Source organism: Mustela nigripes, chromosome 1, assembly GCF_022355385.1.
Source record: "Mustela nigripes isolate SB6536 chromosome 1, MUSNIG.SB6536, whole genome shotgun sequence".
NCBI lineage: Eukaryota > Metazoa > Chordata > Mammalia > Carnivora > Mustelidae > Mustela > Mustela nigripes.
The window spans coordinates 85,946,810-85,967,155 of NC_081557.1; the positions used below are offsets into that span (position 1 = coordinate 85,946,810).

Sequence of the window (20,346 nt, forward strand, 5' to 3'; positions counted from 1 at the left end):
ATGATCTCCCTGATATGAGGAAGTGGTGATGCAACATGGGGGCCTAAGTGGGTAGGAGAAGAATAAATGAAACAAGATGGGATTGGGAGGGAGACAAACCATAAGTGACTCTTAATCTCACAAAACAACTGAGGGTTGCTGGGGGGAGGGGGGTTGAGAGAAGGGGGGTGGGGTTATGGACACTGGGGCGGGTATGTGCTTTGGTGAGTGCTGTGAAGTGTGTAAACCTGGCAATTCACAGACCTGTATCCCTGGGGATAAAAATATATGTTTATAAAAAATTAAAATAAAATAAAACAAAATAAAATAAATAAAAATGAATTTCCAAAAATATAATGATTCTATGGCAAATATCAAACTTTTGACACTGTGTTGAAAATTAAATTGCCTTGTCAAACCACAAAATTTTATTAAATTTTTTCTTAGCATTTTTTTTATTAGCATAGAATGTATTATTTGTTTCAGGGGTACAGGTCTATGATTCAGCAGTATTACACAATTCATAGCACTTTCCTTAGCATTTTTGATATTCTATAATCCAGCCAAACCCATTTCATCATCCACCAACATAGAAGAACTTTTTATTTGTAATTCATCTAACCATTTTAGAGAACTATACAAGGAGAAAAAGAATAAGCAACCTGTTTCCATTCTGTGATTTCCAAAAGGTGTGGAAAGCACATACCCACGCAGTTTTCCAGGTCAGTCTTAATTTCAAATATGTGATATTTTTGCCAATCTAAATGGTCATGAATTGACTTTTCATTTCTTTATCAAAAATTTCACAGCTTTATTGAGGTATGACTGACATACAATCAATTGCACATTTTTAAAGTGTACAACTAGGTAAATTTGGCATATTTAACCATGAAACCATCACCAAAATTAAGGAAATGAACATATTCACCCCTTAGTAATCCTTCCCTCTCAACCTTCCTCCACCCATCCCCAACGCAACCAGGAATCTATTTTCTGTTTCTCTAGCTTGCCCTTTCAAGACTATTATACTTATAGAACCATACTATATAAACTCCTTGCTTGACTTTGTTTGTTCAGCATAATTATTTTGAGATTCACTCATGGTCTTATGTGGATCAATGGTTTCTTTATTTTTCTTTTCCTTTTCTTTCTTTCTTTCTTTTTTTTTTTTTTTGGCATGAGAATGTCTAATTTTTTGAGCACTGTCAGATTGCCTTGGCAAATGGTTTTCTTGAGATCAATTGACCATCTATGTGTAGATCTAATTTTTTTATTCTACTCCATTTATCTGTCATCTATCTTGATGCCTATATCACACTGTCTTGTTAGTTGTAGCATCAGAATACGATTTGAAGATTATAATGTAGACCTTGCAGCATTGTTCTTCTTTATAAAGGGTTTTATTTTGTTTTCCATTCTAGACTTTTTGTACTTCCTTATGAATTTTAGAAACAGTTCATCAATCTTTGCAAAATGGCTACTGGGCTTTTGAATAGGATTATATTCATATTAAATCTATGAATAAATTTGAGGAAAACTAGCATCTTGATAATGTGTCTGCTGATGCAGGAATAAGGTATATTCAGGTTTTCTTTAATTTCTCTCAACAAGGTTTTCCTTCTAAAGATTTATATAAAAGTAAGCCAGATTTATCACTAAGGATTTCATTTGTTTGGTACTTTTTGAAAATGGTATCTTAAATTTTACTTTCCTTTTGTTCATTGGTAATTATTGAAAAGGATGGATTTTTATATAATTGTTTTGTATTTTTAAATTTTATTTAAAATCAATTAATATATGGTATACTGTTGGTTTCAAAGACAGAATTTAGTGATTCTCAGCTGCATATACACCCAGTGCTCATTACATCATGTGCCCTCCTTAATGCCCATCACCTATTTACCTAATCCCCCCCACCTTCATCAACCCTCACTTTGTTTCCTATAGTTAAGAGTCTTGTATGGTTAGCCTCCCTCTCTGATTTCAACAGAAGAATGGATAAAGAAGATATGGTATACATATACAATGAAATACTATGCAGCCATCAAACCCACGAAATCTTGCCGTTTGCAATGATGTGGATGGAACTAGAGGGTATTATGCTAAGCTAAATAAGCCAAGCAGGCAAAGACAAATATCATATAATCTCTCTGATATAAGGAATTTGAGAGGAAGGGCAGGGGTATCATGGGGGAAAGGGAGGGAAAAATGAAACAAGATGGAACTGGGGAGGGAGACAAACAATTAGGAGATTCTTAATCTCAGGAAAATACACATACATTTCTGCATGCAACTTTACAATCTATTTAGGAATAGTAACATTATCCACATCCATGGATCACTCACTAATGGACCCAAAAAGGGTATCTTTCTTTTTAAATGGTCAGAGAAAAGGAATACATATTTCTCATGTTGAGGACAGTGAGCTATTTGAGGCAGGTTTGGGGAAGCCTCACGTAAAAAAAAAAAAAAAAAAAAAAAAAAAAAATTAACAGGGCTCATTTTCTTGAAGACCTAACTGCTTAAAAATGTGATGGTGAAAAAAACCTAAAATTTTTATATTGAAAATTGCAGATCTAGTAAGAAATTGAATATGAGTTTTTAAAAATGGCAGCACACTTAAACTACCTCCCTCTCTCCTCGTGCCCTGTCCCTAGTATTCTCTTATCTGCCAACAAAGTTACTTAGTGGAAACATTTAAGGATTATCTTAAGAGCACAGAACCCAGACTTAGGAAACTTGAAATCTGCCTCCATCAGAAAATGCCTTAGCCTTTGTCTGCCACAGTTCTAGCAGTAGAATTGTGTAGACATTCGGTTACATAGATAAAGTGCGTCACTAGGAGAAGTCTGACAGGCTGTTCCAAGAGGCTGTGCAGAAAGATAGTCATGATCCTGGTGTGTTCCTCATGGTCTAAAATCCGCCTTCAACCCTGCAAGCTCAGAAACCTGATTTTGTCTGCAGGCAGACAGGAAATCGTTCTTTTGAGAATGGATGTCACAGTAACCAAACTCAGCAAGGCGATGGGAACAAGCAGACTGCTTCCTTTGTTTTTTAGCTGCAAGGGACTCAGGACACCTGGAGATATTATCAGTCTTCTGACACAGTCCTGCTACCTGGGAGATCAATCCATTACCTGAAGGCCAGTGTATTAATTTAGATGGAGAACTCTGTTACAGGAACTTGAATAATGCAATCTGTGTGACTCATTCTTTCTCCGTGGAGAGATCTGAGCGTGAAGCCAAATTAGTACAAAAGCTTAGGGGTTACATCACTGGTTCACTTAACATTTAAGAGAAACTAACGGTAAAAAGTAGAACACATAAATATTCAGGTAAGGAGAAAGGATTTGTCACATTGCATAAAATAAGTTACAACTCTGCATTGTCTGCAGGAGACATGCTCTAGAACCAAGACACAAATGACTTGAAAGTAAAGCATTGTACACATGGAAGAGATGTCGTGGCTCATTAATATCTAATGAAATCCACTTCAGAATCAAGAAGAAAGAGGGCATTGTTTAGAAATAAAGGGGTCAATCCTCCAAGATCTAAAAATGTAAATGTGTGTGCACCTGATAGGACATCAAAATATAGGGGCACCTAGTTGGCTCAGTTGGTTAAGCAGCTGCCTTCTGCTCAGGTCATGATCCCGGCATCCTGGAATCGAGTCCCACATCCGGCTCCTTGCTCCGAGGGATGCCTGCTTCTCCCTCTGCCACTCTGCCTGCCTGTACTCTCTCTATCTCTCTGACAAATAAATAAATAAAATCTTTTAAAAAAAAAAAAAGAATATCAAAATATAAATCTGGTAGAGATAAAAAGAGAAATATACAAATCCACAGTTATAATTGGCACATGACCCTCTCCTCAGGGCACTTTCAAACTATGAGTCAAATAAGAAATACAAAGTAAACATTATACATCCTTTTCTTAAAACAGACAAGATCACTACAATTTTTACTCTAAAGTTAGATATTAATTTTTATGAGGAACAACACTGGATGGCTGAAAGAGGACCTCATTTTTATTTTTGCACTTTTTCTGGCTTTGCATGTTATTTTATAAAGACCATTTAGCCTCCCTGTGTCTCAAACAATTCCTTTGAGAGGCAGGGGGGCTGTTTTACCTGATAGTTACGTTCTATCCACCTCTTATTTTCTAAGAGGATATGAAAAATCATTTCTTATTTTCATGCAGATGACGTATTTCCCACTGATTTTATAGGATTTTACAATATTTTATTTAAGTGGATATTTCATATGCCTATTATTAAAACATGGCTCTCTTTCCCACAGTTCTGTGCGAGCGTGTATATATGTGTGCTTGAGTTCATGTGTGGTTTTGTCATTGCTGTTGTTCCAGATAATAGTTATAAGGGTAGAACATTTTTTTAAAATATCCCTTAGACTTTTTAAATCATTAAACACATAATATGTACCTTTTGGAAATATGGAATGTAATTTAAAATAACTGTAATGTTTTTGTCTACTAATTCTACTTTTCTAGGTCTTTGAATATTGACCTTTTAAATCCTAATTATGGGCCTTGTGTTTCTGTTTCTCTATATGTCTGGAAAATTTTTTTAATTTTAATTTTAATTTTTAAATTCCAGTATAGTTAGCATACAATGTTGTATTTCTTTCAGGTGTACAATATAGTGATTCAACAATTTTATACATTACTCAGTGCTCAACATGATAAGTGTTTTATGTCTGGTAATTTTTGATTCTATAATGTGTTTAAGTTATGTGGAAAAATAACCACACACCTAAACTGTGACCTTTTTGGATCTCCACTAACTGTCCCATATCTTCTTTACTTGTGATGTGGGAAACAGACAGAAGAAAAATTATTAAATTTCCTTACCCACTAACAAGCCCTTAAAACAGGCAGAGTGACATTCCTCTAGGGACTCAACTTCTCCCACCTTAAGGCTTTGCTAAGTCAAAGGGCAACCCTAGCCTGACCAACTCCTACCCCCAACCAGGAGCCTGTAAGTCTACTTTAACAATTCTTTTGGAAACTTTACCTCTAAACCCTCCAAGATAATGTTGACAATCATTCCCAAGCATATGGCCCACTGATATACATCTAAAGGGTCTCACTGAAAAGGTTTTATTAATGGTAATGAATAGCCTTTTCCCCAACAATAGCTAGACCCTCAAGGTCCTGGAAACCTTGCTTAGAAAATTCCTTAGAGATTTAAGCCATCCCTGACCCTATCCCAACTTGCAAGTATATAATGGAACACTCCTCACAACTCCGGGGCAGCAGTTCTTTCTGCCCACGGGTCCTGTCCCTGTGCTTTAACAAACCACCATTTTACACCAAAGACGTCTCAAGAATTCTTTCTTGTCCATTGGCTCCAAACTCTACATCATTGAACCTTATCTATATTCTAAGACTTCATCACTTGGGAAGGTCAGAACTTGAATGATTTCTAGCTCTAAGCTAGTACTTGAAATATTTTTACTTATAGCCCCTACTTGTTATAATTGTTTCAGAACTTTTCTTTGCCTAGCTTTGTGGAATCCTACCCTACACATTTATAAATTAGGTTTAGCCATTCACTCAAGAGGATCCCATGTTGGGGCACCTGGGTGGCTCAGTCGGTTGAGCATCTGACTTGGACTCAGATCATGATTTCGGGTTCTGGGATGAGCCCCGAATAGAGTCCCTTGCTGACACACACACACACACACACACACACACACACACACACACCATAGGATCCTGGCAAGAGAACCAAACTTCATCTGTTCAGCAATTTTGTACTGTCAGTCCCTAACTGACTCTTTGTCCTTAACCTCACTGAACCTACTTTACTTTTACTCTTGGAAAATGCTTTGCCAAAACTTATTCTAGCATAATGAATTGATGAGTTTGTAAAGTCTGATTCAAAACATAGAGAAGTGGGAGCCTGATGTGCCTAGGGGGAAGAAAGTTTCACATAAAAAACTGTATTTTAACTAGCTGTTTGATGATAAGAATGAATTTGTCTGGCTGAAGACTCTGGAGGGAGCATGTGTGGTAGAAAAAATAAAGGCACAGAAAAAAACAGAGAAGCAACAAGAAAAATGTTCTCCCTTTCAAAAACATACATCATCTCATCACCCTTACATGAGGCCCCAGTGTTGTGGCTGGTTCAGTCTAGCAGATTCCCTGAATTAACTCTGATTCTAGAAAGAAAGAGGAAAGAAGACTTGCCTTTGCTTCTGCCCCTTCTTCCTTCCCATCATCCTCTTCCATTTCCCTCACCCCCTTCTTTTTCCCATCACCCCTTCCTTTCCATTACCCCCTTTCTTCCCATCAACCTCTTCCATTGCTATCATCCCTTTTCCTTCCCATCACCCCCTTCCAACCCATCACCCTCTTGCGTTGCCATTACCTTTTACCTTCTCATCTTGCCCTCTTCCCTTGTCCCACTTCCCTTCTCTTCCCATAACCTCCTTCTCATTTCCTTTCTTTTCTTCAAATTATTGTTTGTATTGGAAGGCACATCCCTCATACTAAGCTCATTAGGCAAAAGAACAAAGAAATGTTAAGGAAGAGCACTCAAGTCACAGCCTTTCGCTAAGCAGAGAATCCAACGCCATAGAGCGTAGAGCAGTAGTAGTAGACTTTGTATTGCCCCCCTTGCTGTGCTGAGGAGCTCAAAGGCAAACTCAGATTTGTAGTACTGAAAAAGAATAGAATCAATCACCCTTAAGCAGTTTCTGCCTGTTTAGTCTCCACATTCTCTTTTATCCACTGCCTTAACTCCCAGGCATGGACTGTTGCTAGGTCCAAGACCAATAGACAGACTTTGTGGTTGATCTCTGATTCACCCATTAGAAGCCTGCCTCAGGTCTCATCCAGAAGCTCTTTTCTTTGATACAGCTTCTTTACATTCCACTAGTCACAGAACACCACCTGGGGCCCTGTCATGCAAACGCATATTTTTCAACAACTCCTAGACCACCAAATGGTGACTTATCTGATGCAAGCATTTGAGAGTGTAATTAGATAATAATGCCAGCCAAAATGAAGAAGGGCTAGAGTAAGGGGAAAGAAGCAGAGAATGTGGTAGGAGGAAAATAGGAGAAGAAAACAGAGTGAGGAAAAGAAGGACTAGTCTCTCTTGTGAACTGGGAAGATATCATCCTTCCTGGACAGGATAATTTATTAGTTATGTGAACTTAATTCACTTTATGACTTCAAATCTTAGCTTCTTTATCTGCAAAAGGGGCATTGACAATATCTGTGCTCTACATCACACAAAAGGAAGTATCTTTGCAAGCAGTGTGATGCTGGTAAAGTATAGCTACCAATCTCTATCAGTTCCCAGGAAGGAAGGCTACTTGCTGTAGCACATTCCTCAGAGATGATTTGACCTCCTTGTTCCTGAGGCTGTAGATCAAGGGGTTCAGCATGGGGGTGACCAGGTTATTCAGGATCTGGACAGTTGCATTGAGCCAAGGATTGGGGGTGGGCTGCAGGTAGATGAGGACAACTGGCATAAAGGAGAGGAGGATGGCAGTAAGGTGGGCACTGCAGGTGGAAAATGCCCGGCGTCTGCCTTCAGTAGATCGAATCTGCAGGATGGAGCAGACAATGCAGCTGTAGGATGTGAGGATAAGAAGGAAGCAGCTGAGGGGCATGAGGCCCACACTGATGAACCCCACCATCTCCAGGGCTGAGGTATCAGCGCAAGCCAGCTTCAGCATCACCGGGATATCACAGAAGAAATAGTCCACCTCATTGGCGCCACAGTAGGGCAACTGGAAGGTGAGAGCGGTTAGAAAGGTGGCCTGAATGCAGCCAAAAAAGGAGGTCCCCACGGCCAGGCTGGCGCACGCTCTGTGGCTCATGATCACCGTGTAGCGCAGAGGGTAGCAGATGGCGACAAAGTGGTCATAGGCCATCACCGTGTACAGGAAGCACTCGGTACAGCCCAGGAAGTGGTAGAAGAAGAGCTGGGATGCACAGCCTGCATAGGAGATGACCCGGCTGTTCCCTGAGAGGTAGAAGAGCATCTTGGGGGAGCTCACAGAAGGGAAAAATATGTCACACACAGACAGTTGACACAAGAAGAAGTACATGGGGGTGTGGAGCCGAGTGGAGGAGATAATGGCGAGGAGGATGAGCAGGTTCCCCAGAAGAGTGAAGATGTAGAAGCCCAAAAACAGCACAAAGAGCATGCTCTCCAGGTCCTCCGTGTGGGGGATGCCCAGCAGGATAAATTCAGTCACTATTGAGAGATTCCTCATCTCTGTCAGATGTTGGACTTCACAAAAGAACAAAGGTATCCAACGTGTGAACACTGATGTAAAACTGAGTCCTCTGATGGATGGGATGGTTTCATGTTTAACAAACAATAATCAACCTTATGTAAAGGAATTTCTACATAAAAAGATAAAGAATAAAAATTCTTGACTATATTCTGAAAACTTTGGCTTTGATCAAGTTAGGTTAAGTTCACTATATTTTCTTACCCACAGATTATAATTAAAAACTCTGGAAGTGGGGCACCTGGGTGGCTCAGCTGGTTAAGCAGCTGTCTCTTGATTTCAGTTCATGTCATGATCTCAGGGTCCTGGGATTAAGCTCTGCATCAGGCTCTGTGCTTAGTGGGGAGTCTGCTTGAGAATTCTCTCTTCCCCTCCCCATGTCCCTACCCCTGCTTGTTCTCTCTCTCCCTCTCTTTCTCAAATAAATAATTAATCTTTAAAAAATTAAAATCAAAATAAAAACTCTGGCAGGGCACCTGTCTGGCTCCGTTGGAAGGCCATGCAATTCTTGATCTCAGGGTTGTGAGTTCAAGCCTCATGTTGGGTATAGAGATTACTTAAATAAATAAAACTTCGGGGAAAAAAATCGCCCTGGATAAAATACAAAATGCATTTACTTAAAAACTCTGGAAAGTAAACAGAAGGATTGTGAAAGGGAGACAAATCCTGGAGAAGCCCACACAGATATGTTTCTACTTTTTCCTCTTTTCTCTTGTGCTTTTGAGCTGAGAGAGGGGGTGGGTGGTTACAATTACAGAATTGTATGGTGGCTGCTCCAGATGCAGAAATTCCAATAGATAACCAAGTATATCCAATTGATAATTCCATCTTTTTGACCTGAGAACCTGATAAAAGGTGTTTCCATGATCAAAGAGTGTGAGGGAATCCCTGGTTCCCCCACTTCTCTTTTTTCTTCTAGTTCTGCCCCAAGGCAATTCTATAATTTATGCGGAAGCAGTATGAACAATAAGAATCTGGAGACGAATTCCAACTTCTGGACAGAGGAGTCTCACATTGAAGAGCGAGAGGAAGAGAATATTTGTGTAAAAATAAACATACTGGACTATATATTTATGATGTATTTTGAATGTTTGTTATACTTTAATAAAGCTGTTAAGTTAAGGAAGGGAAGAGATAGAAAGAAAATAACCCCAAACCAACATGTAGTTGCAATGCTAGATGCAGAGAAAAATGAAGACTCCAAAGAAAGGGTCAGTGACATACTTGGGGGGAAAAAAAAGTCATCTGTGTTTACCAGCAGCTTGTTTCTTGTTACTCACTTTAGACATACTAGAAGAGTCTCTGTATGAACTTCTGACTTAACCGGACTCTGTCCTTGAAGAACTTTCATCACAGCCTCACCCTGGAAACCTTCTTCCTTTGGTCAGTGAAGACTCAGAGTTCTTTGATCCTTGACTGTGACTAGGCACAATGATTAATTTGCCCTTCCAGGTGCTATCTCTAAGACAATGAGTCCATGATCCTCTTGATTTCTAGTCCTTTCCAAGTATGAGTCATCTTCAAGAACTAAAAATCTAGCAGCTCCCAATAATTGGAACCCAACACTTCAGTGGATAAGAATCAAATGGTGTCAGTGACAGGCGAGAAAAAAAATCTAAACATTCATAGTATTCACAGGGAACATGGTGGAATTTTCTGCAGTATGATAACAAGATAACCCAAATCATGTTCTCAGGTACCCAGAAGAACACAGCGTATCACAGCCACAGGAGCTGAAATTACGTGTTTATAAAAGAAAGTGCCAAGAGTATATACCATCAAGACTTGAACACACTCATACCCTCTGGATCTGTCTTTCAGATCCCTTTGGGCATTTCTCATGATCCCATCAGTGGTAGCTCTGAGGGAGCAATTAGATAAAAGTTCATCACATTTACCCCAAAACAAAATAATAATAGATGTGAAATGAAAAATATCTCCATCCCTTCTAAGTCTGCTGGCCTGGAAAATGGACTCCAATACTGAATTCAAGGCTTCAGGCTAAGTACTTGTTTTTTGCCTCCCATATTTGCCTGTCTTTGCCTGTGGTAATATGGCAACACCCTATTTCATAGTATGTAAACATTTCTAGGACTATGTAGATATTTAAAATAAGTATCACGGTTGCAGATAGGTTGTAATAAATAATAAGCAATTATTTAATTATTATATTACATGTTTCTTCTAGAATTTCACCTAACAAAACAGCGTTAATAAAATAAGTACATTTAAAGAAAGATTATAAATTGGTAGTGTGTTTAAACCATCCCAAATGAAAATGGTTTGTTTTGTTGTGTTGGTTTTGTTTGTTTGTTTGTTTGTTTAATAACAGTAATATGGTTTGAGCATTTGCCAGGTACTATGCTAGTTTGTTCTTTTGTTCTTATATGTTTAAATTTAAGCTTCAAAACAACCTTATAAGTAGGAGAGGAATAAAAGCACCAAGAAATTTAGAACTTGATCACATAGCTAGAAAAAGACTGTGCGGAGATTAAATCGGAGGTCTGATTCCAGGCCAAAGCCTTAAATTCCCCCATTGTGAAACCTCCTGAGATATTTGCATTAGAAAAGAAGAAATGTGGCACTTGCTTTCAAATTCTTGAGGAGGTGCTATACTGAATTTTTATGTACTTTTTCATGGTGAATAACCAGTAAAAAAGAATGGAACTAAAAAAAAGTTAGGTTTCATTTCAGTATAGAAAAAAAATTAATGGGATAAGATGCCTTGTGAAGGATTGAGTTTTTAATCACTATAAGAGTTTAAGTATGAGTAAGATGACATTCCTGCGGAGAGGTAATGACTTTGTATCACTAATTTGAATGCAAGATTACCCTGTACATCCTTAATGTCCTTTACAATTTTGAGATTCTTTGATTTTATTATATTGTTCATCTTTTCAATATATCTGAGAAGACACAATAAAGTTTAACAAATGGTTCTTCTATTGAAGAAGGATGAGACCCCTAAAGAAGGCCTCTAAGCATAATTGGTCTGGGCTCAAATGCAAAATTCAGTAGATATGAAGATAGCAGTGTTTGTCTCATAACACTAAGTGTATCTGGCTTACCAAGCCTTTAATGGTAATGGTAAGACTGGAATTCTCAATATTTGGGTGCCAAACATATGGAATAAATTCATACTTGTTTTCTTTTTTTAAAGATTTTATTTATTTGACACAGAGAGAGAGAGTACAAGCAAGGGGAGTGACAGGGAGAGGGAGAAGGAGGCTCCTGCTGAGCAGAGAACCCAAGAAAGGGCTCCATCCCAGAGTTCTGGGATCATGATTGAGCCAAAGGCAGATGCTTAACTGATTTAATCACTCAGATGCCCCAATTCATACTTGTTTTCTAGAATATACTGTAGCTAAACATCAAAAATAAAACAACTCCAAGATAACCTAAGTATCATATATCCTTAACAAAAAAGGAATATTAAATATGACCTAAAACTGAAGGGAATTCAGGATATCACTAAATCTGGATAATGAATTATAGTAGGTCAAAAGATTTTTATTTGTTATAGATTCCATTTAGGAAACCCCAGTAAGGGAAATGAGCACAAATCATGGTTTATAATGTTCTCTGACTACACTTTTACCCCATGAATTGACACTTAAGATACCTTATCCCAATTCACTTTTATGCCCCCTTTTTATTTTTTTTTAAAGATTTTATTTATTTATTGGACAGAGAGAGAGATCACAAGTAGGCAGAGAGGCAGGCAGAGAGAGAGGAGGAAGCAGGCTCCCTGCTGAGCAGAGAGCCCGATGCGGGGCTCGATCCCAGCATCCTGGGATCATGACCTGAGCCGAAGGCAGAGGTTTAACCCACTGAGCCACCCAGGCGTCCCCCCCCCCACTTTTAAATAGTTCCCAAAAAATGATGTGGCTGACAGAATGGTTAAGAATTCCATTGTGGGATTGTGTGGAGGAGGAAGAGATAGACAAAGAGAAGGTTTGAGCAGAGAAGTAAAGGGCAACTTTCCCCAAGGTCATGTAGTGGAGTCTGAGCAGAAGACTCTCAAAATGAGCATTTATATTTGGTTGTTTGGATGTCACCTTATAGATTTTACTTACATTGGGATGGAACACAAAAAGAAGTGGCTGCATAGATAGCAAAGCACTAGGTGGAGAATGTTGGTGGTTGAAGGAAGCTCAGTGATAATGATCACTTGAGTCTGTGAACAGATGACTTTAGGATTCTCAGTGTTTCACTGATCACGAGCCCAGTGGTGTTGTGGTTTATGTGCAAGAGTGTCATTCACATCCAACTAACCCTGAGGTTACCCATCCAATAAGATAAAATGTCTCTGAATCTCTTTTCTCCAGGATTTTTTCAGATTCTCCCAGGGATTGTTGGAGGAGGTTCTCTATTTCTCCTGAAACTTACCTCTTTACCTCTTTCACTTTCTAGCTTGTATATAGACTAGCATGCAAAGGACTTATGCATTTAACCTTAGAAAATTAAAGAACTCTAGAGGCATAGCCATTAGCATGGTAGTAAATAGCAAAAGAAAACATAATCCTGAATGAGCAAAAAAATAGATTGTTATAACAGAAAGAATAAATGTAGAGAAACCAGAAATCTTATGATTTTTCCCTAACTTCCCCACATGTTTGTTATTTGAGCTTAGAAAATAAAAGAGAGGGGTGCCTGGGTAGCTCAGTTGTTTGGGCATCTGACCCTTGGTTTTGGATCATGAGGTCATGACCTTAGGGTCCCGAGATCAAGTCTTGCATTGGGCAGCACCCTCAGCAGGGAGTTGCTTCCCAATACTATTCTACCATGTGATTTGCCACATCAACCCATTAAATTTCAAATCTACTTAATTTTGTTTAGTCTCTAAAGCATACATGAATTCAAGATACCTGAATATCTTGTTTCAGGTACTTCTTGACTATTAACAGGACTTAATGACTTCAAAAAAATCAGATATTAACAAGTTACCATATCTGTGTTGTGATTTATAATAGAACAAACTCAGGACTAGTATTTCTTAATCCTTGTATAGGAACAACAAAGGATGCTACCAGTTATCTTAAAGATCCTCAAAGAATTCTCCAAAGTTACACTTAATTGAACTATAACCAGGAAGCCATGTGTATCACTTAAAGTTTAATGGGTGAAGACCACATTGGCTAAGTGCTGGTTTTCATATAAATATTTTATAGAGGGAAAGCAATCACCAAGAAAATTATCAAGGACCTATGAGGTAGTAAGCATTCTGCTATTTGGAGATATGGCTGTGAATCATATGTGCAGGGGTATCCCTTAATGGAGCTTACAGTCTAGTGTGAATTTGCACAATAAACAGACCATTACGAGCTGGAATAATAGATACCAGAACAGGAGGATATTGGATCCGGCACAATAACAACAAATTCATGGGTCTGTAATTCAGATTTTCGAGTTCTGATTAAGTTTCTAAGGTTTGAAATAGAGGAAATAGTTCAGAAAAAGAATGTATGGGGTAGGATACGGTGGGAAAGAGGCTTTCCCAGATTAGAGATGCAAAAGCTAAAAATAGAGGTCCAAAAGCTGAAGATTACATCATCATATTGCTACAATTTTCATTGTCTTTACACAGGAAAAAGGAAATTTTGAACCACTGCTAGAAGACACCTTCATTACGGCTGAGAACTGAGTTTTTATCAGTTGTACAAAGGAAAAGGGGTGGGGGTGATGGTAACAGCATTAGTGAGTGCGTCCCTATATCCAGATCATTCTTAGTACTTCCAGTCTGTGTCTCAGAGATACTCAGAAGAGAAAAATCGAGAGAGCAGTGACATCAAAAGGCCATAGGATTAAGAAATAATGTCAATAGAATCCCACTAAATGAGGCTGTATATTGGCAAATGGGCTAAAGTTAAACATATCAATTCATACAACATTGAAACAACAAGAGACAATGGCTTAGGCTAATAAAAGATCCTCACGTTATTTCTGATCACAAGAATATTCTTTTCTCTAACACTTTCTTCAGGGCAACATTGACATCCTTATTCCGCAAGCTATAGATCAGGGGGTTCAGCATGGGCACAATGATGGTATAAAACACGGAGGACACTTTCCCTTGGTCCATGGATCCCACAGATGATGGCTGCAGGTACATGAAGGCAGCAGATCCATAGAAGACAGCCACAGCTGATATGTGGGAGCTGCAGGTGCTGAAGGCTTTGGACCTGCCTTCAGTGGAGCGGATGCGGAGGATGCTGGAGAGGATGAAGGTGTAGGAGCTAAGTATCATCAGGCTGGGGGCAAGGATATTAATTGCACTGAAGACTAGAATCAGTAACTCATTGACATGGGTATTAGAACAGGAGAGTTTTAAAAGGGAAAGAAGATCGCAGAAATAATGGTTGATCACCTCAAATTTGCAGAAATGAACCCTAAACATGTAGCCTGTATGAACAGATGCACAAACCAGGGCTATAACATATACTCCCCAAATCAGGGAGAAACAAGCCTGATGGGACATGATGATATTATAAAGCAATGGGCTACAGATGGCAACATAGCGGTCATATGCCATTGCTGCTAACATGTAACACTCTGCAATAGCAAAAACAAGGAAGAAATAGAGCTGAGTCATGCATTCAGGGTAGGAGATGACATTCATCTCTGTCACAAAGTTCACCAGCATTTTGGGGGTAATGACAGTGGAATGGCAGAGATCAATGAAGGACAAGCTACTGAGGAGGTAGTACATGGGGGTGTGCAAGTGAGCACTGAGCCGTATCAGCGTGATCATGCCCAGGTTCCCCACCACCGTGACCACATAGATTCCTAGGAAGAGGAAGAAAAGGGGCAGCTGGAGTTCTGGTTTCTCTGTTAGCCCAGCGAGAATGAACTTGGTCACTGTGGAATGATTTCCTGCTGCCATTTTCTTCTGAGTAGTTTCTGAAGGGGAGAGAAAAAAACCATAGTTGTTGCAAAAAACTTCATTATCTTTCTCTATTTAGAGTAGGGTACCCCATGTAGATGAGTCATGGTTTAGATATCCTCTTTGTCTGTAAGATCATTTAACTCTGAGTCAATTTATGTAAGTAGAATTCATTGTGGTTTAATGTTTATTAAGCCTCATTTCCAAAAATAATAAATGTATTTCATATAAAGATAGTTATGTTTTTGGGTTGAGTCGGTTAAGCAGCTGCCTTCAGCTCAGGTCAAGATCCTGAGGTTCTATGATCGAGCCCCAAGTCACACTCCCTACTTTGCTGGGAGCCTGCTTCTCCTTCTCCCTCTGCTGCTCCCCCTGCTTGTGCTCTCTCTCTCTCTCTCTCTCTCTATCAAATAAATAAATGAAATCTCTTTTTAAAAAATAGCTATATTTCTTGTTACTGAAAACTCAGTAAGTGTTTGTTTTCCAGTGTTGAATATTTCAATGATCATCAAGCCAATATTTCTAAGTGGAGACTTAGAAACTTAAATATTTAGAGAAGCCAATGTAAATGAGTCACACTGACTTCATGACAACTTGGGAGCACACGATACCAAGGGGAATAGCCTGCAATTAACTTCTGGTAGGAGTGGACACAGGCCTTATTATTTTCAGATCTTTCAGTTTTAAAAATAATTATCAGGAAATCTGAATATCTACATAAAATCTTCGGATGTTTCAATATTATTAGGAAGATGAAACAACACCTACAACCATTGCTGTGGGACAGTTTGGGCCACCAGGACTGATCCACCATTAGTGGGTTCATGGTCCTGGAGCAGGTACTTCTGCCTTTGCTTGAAAAAGCAGTATGAGTAGTGGTTAAAGGGTGGGCCTTAAATTCAGATTTAGAGACTATCATGCAGTTTCTAGCTTATACAGTTTTGACTTTGACGAGTCGAACGATCTCTTTGAGTCTTGGCTTCTAAATCTGTATAAGAGAAATAACAGTATTACCAACCTTCTAACAAGCTGGGAGAGATTTACCAATCAGAGAGTGAACATCCTCAGTTATTGTGCTTACCTATTAACAGTTCATCAGTTGCAAAATAAGTTATCAACTACTCACTTCAAGTTACAGAAAGAAATTTTCTTTTGAAGCAGAAATGTTAATATCTCAATCCTTCTTTCTCTGCCCTTCATCTTTTCTACGAAGCAGAAGCATAAAATTAGAAAAGACAGAATTACAAATGTCCTCCCCTACTCAGTTCAATGACAAACAGGTGGTTTTACCATTATATGTGCCCAAGAGCGCTCATGCTCTCTCTTGCTCGCCCTGAAATAAATAAATAATTTTTTTTTTTAAAAAAAAAGGAATAAATCACAAATGCCTGCAAGAAGACACATCTCCAAAACACTGTGTTTTTTGAAATAAATTGCACAAAATTTGCCTTTAAAGTTTGGAGGTATTCATCCAGGTAGTTAACTAGAATAGTGGTTTTCTTTGTGTGAGAATTTTTAGCAAGGGACTGGATTTATTTAATAGATATCACTGATTTTATCTTTCTTCTTAGTTTTCCTAAATTGAAATTTCATTGTGTTCATCCACTTTGAAGATGATCCAGTGTTTTGTGTTAAGTGTTTCATGATGATTTCTTTAACACTAAAAAGTATTTTGGGGGCTGCCTGGCTGGCTCAGTTGGTTAAGGGTTCTACTTTTGATTTCGGCACAGGTCGTAATCTCAGGGTCTCATATGGGGCTCCATGGAGAGGTTCTTTCTCTCCCCCCCTCCCTCTGCTCCTCCTCCTGCTCTCTCACTCTCTTTTTTTCTCTCTCTCAAACAAATAAATAAATAAACCTTTAAAAAATATTTTTGATTAGCAGAGATTTCTGCTTGTTTACTCCTAAAACTGGCAAATTATGGTACTTCTCTTTTTCCTTAATTTCTCATTCTAGAAGATTTTCAATTTTATTAATTTATTTAAGCAAACCAACTTTTAGCTATGTTGGTTTTATGAAATATATGTTTTATTTTCTACTTAGATTATTTCTAATAGCTATTTTATTCTTTATTAATGTCTTTTTTTGAAATAATTATTTTTCTTAATTCTTATTTTATTTTTTTCAGTGTTCCAAGATTCATTGTTTATGCACCACACCCAGTGCTCCATGCAATAGGCGCCCTCCACAATACCCACCACCAGGCTCACCCATCCCTCCACCCCCTTTCCTTCCAAAACCCTCAGTTTGTTTCTCATAGTCCATAGTGTCTTCATTATGATTTCCTATTCTTTTCCTAACTTCTCGAAATGGACAGTATCTTCAGCTTTTATTTTTCTTCTGGTATGTACATATAAATTATACATTTCTCTCGAAGCCCCATTTTAGCTTCATCTCACAAGCTTTGCTATAACAAATTTAAAGTATCATTTCTGCTCCACTTTTTCATTGTCCCATGGATTATGTGGAAGTGAATTCTTAACTTTCCAAAAGTTAGGTTTTTGGGTTTTTTTATTTGTTGGTTTGTTTTTAACTAGTCCTATTTTTAAATGTTTGTCTTAATTTCATTCTGGTCAATGAACAGACTGTGAATTACCTAAATCATTGCAAATCGCTTAGAATTCTTTATATTGAAGCATAAGGTCAAGTACTTTTTTTAAAGATTTATTTATTTTAGAGAGAGAGAGCAGGTGAACAGGGGCAGGGGGAGAGGGAGAGGGGGAGAATCTCAAGCAGATTCAGTGCTGAGCATGAAGCCCAACACAGGGCTTGATCTCACGACCCTGAGATCATGACCTGAACCAAAATCAGGAATTAGATGCTTAACTGACTGAGCTACCCAGGTGCCCCATAAAATCAGTTTTTATAAGTATTCCCAATGGATCTTAAAATATGTTGTTTGTTTTTGAGAGGCCTGTGATGCATATCATTTCAATTATGTCCACTTTACTAACAATGTTGTTTAGACTTTGCATATGCATAGTGATTTTTTTGTCTGTTATTCTAATAGTTGTTCAGGTAAGTGTGTCAGTGTCTCCCACCAAAGTTTCTGGTTTGTCTATTTATTACTTCAAGCCTTAAATTAAAACCTGTATTGTTATGGAATGGCCCCCTTTATATTTAGTAATGTGTCCTGGTTACAGTCTCCATTGTCTGATATTAATACATTATCATGACATTTATTTTTGGCTAGTGTTTGCAGAGCATATAATTTTCCACCTATTTATTATTTCCGTGTATTTTTTTGAAAGAGGCAACAAAGGAAACAATTATTTTAAAATAGCATCACATAAAATAGCAACAGCTAACTATCAATACTTAACATCAAATCTAACAAAATGTGTGCAATGTTTATACACGTAATCTTTTAAATTATTTTGAAAGAAATGACAGAAAGCCTTAATAAGGACAGAAATTTACCATATGCATGGATTAGAAGACTAAGTTGTATATAGATATCTCTCCCAAATATAGGGATACATCAACATATTTTATTTCCCAGGTAATTACTTCTAAACAGATAATCAATATGTTAAGACATCAATAGGCTCCTAATGGGATCATTTTAGCTACTTCTGGTCATCTTACAGATTTATAGAAAATATCAGCTTAGTCTGATATTGAAAGAGAATTAAGATATTGATTCTCAATAGGTTACAAGATTGCACTCTAGAAACTCAAGCACCTTTTAACGTGCTAGCTTTCATCCTCTGTACTCCTTTCTCCTATTTCAGAGGAATTCTGTGGCAAGGTCCATACTTCAGTTGTTCAGTGTGAACATGATACAGACTCAAGCATACCTTGTAACCTCATATAGGCAAGTGGCACAGCTGAAAATAGTAACAAGATGTGGGTAACACGGAGTACAGTGGGCTGGCTTCTCTACAGCCAGATGTAGAAGAACATATTTGAACCCAGAGTGTTCAGAGATTTCTCAATATGGTTGATCAGAGCTACTTAGGGAGATTACAGTACTTACAAAAAATGTTGAATGTAAACATGATTATGATGAAAAACAAAAGTTCCTGAATTACCCTCCCTGTGCTCTTAGTCCTGTTTCTGAGAGATGACCTAATTTCTGCAGGATAGCTCTGATAAAGTTTTTTTCTTTCTTTCTTTTCTTGTTTTAAAAAGATTTTATTCATTTATTTGAGAGAGAGAGAGAGAGAGGTAGTTCGAGAGAAAGGCAGAAAGAGAGAACCAATGTGGGGGGCGACAGAGGAAGAAGGACATGCAGACTCCCCACTGAGCAGGGAGCAAGAGAGACTCCATCCCAGGACCCTGGGATCATGATGTAAGCTGAAAACAGATCCTAACAGACTGAGCCACCCAGGTACCCTGATAAGATTTTTTCTAACGGTTACATCCACAGCTCTAAATAATTTGTTCATGTTGCTATTTCTAGAATTATCAACTTTGAACATTAAACAAACTTCCCATATTAGAGGTGGAATTCCTTTTTATTTAAAAGGTAAAGAGGTGACTACCACCTTCTACCTCATTCCTATATCTGGTAGCTGGATTCTATTTTTGATGTTTTCTTAATCACTTTTGGATCTTTAAAAATATTCTCAAAACTCTTTATTTCTGAGGGTAAGAAAATTTACAGAACTGAACTTTCTAAAAATAAAGCTAGAAGAAAACAAACAAAACTATCAAAGTAATTCTGGTGATTGTTCAGAAATCATTGGTTTAAGAATTAAAGTCAGCTTAGTGGTTCAAATGGAGAGCTTCAGGACTTTCTATTTTTTTATTTAATTAAGTAATCATTACTGGGAGACAGCAAAATGCTACGCATTGAGCTAAAGGATCACCAGGACAATGAATCCAGTCACTGAAAATAGTCCAAATAAACAAGTTAAAATATGGTGGAGAAAATAATTGTTAACTTCTAATGTCAGTTTAAAAAAAAATTATTCAGATACAAGATATGGGGTATGAAGGTGACTCCTATGAAAACATAAAATAAGCATATTTCTTATTAAATCAATATAGTCCATAGAATAGGGGATGATACAAAAGGTGATGGGAGGGGTGCCTGGGTGGCTCAGTCAGTTAAGTGTATGCTTTCAGCTTGAGTCATGATCCTGGGGTCCTGGGATCAAGTCTGGCCTCAGGCTCCCTGCTCAGTGGGAAGTCTGCTTTCCCTCTCCCTTTGCCCTGCTCCCTGCCCCACCCCCTTGCTCACGCTTGCGCGCTCTCTCTTTCTCTCTA

General features: G+C 38.2%; 2 protein-coding genes across 2 annotated transcripts; both read right to left on the reverse strand.

Moving 5' to 3' along the window:
* Positions 1–7,297: 7,297 nt before the first annotated feature.
* Positions 7,298–8,230, reverse strand: LOC132020005 (olfactory receptor 10D1B-like). The gene has a single exon (XM_059404014.1). It carries the CDS (start codon positions 8,228–8,230, stop codon positions 7,298–7,300), a length of 933 nt encoding a protein of 310 aa, XP_059259997.1.
* A 5,968-nt stretch (positions 8,231–14,198) lies between these two features.
* Positions 14,199–15,164, reverse strand: LOC132012441 (olfactory receptor 8G5-like). Its single transcript, XM_059392449.1, has one exon. It carries the CDS (start codon positions 15,132–15,134, stop codon positions 14,199–14,201), a length of 936 nt encoding a protein of 311 aa, XP_059248432.1. The 5' UTR covers positions 15,135–15,164.
* Between the last annotated feature and the right edge of the window lie 5,182 nt (positions 15,165–20,346).

Coding starts and splice junctions, on each gene's coding strand:
- LOC132020005 (XM_059404014.1), bottom strand. CDS start 8,230: ATGAGGAATCTCTCAATAGTGACTGAATTTATCCTGCTGGGCATCCCC.
- LOC132012441 (XM_059392449.1), bottom strand. CDS start 15,134: ATGGCAGCAGGAAATCATTCCACAGTGACCAAGTTCATTCTCGCTGGG.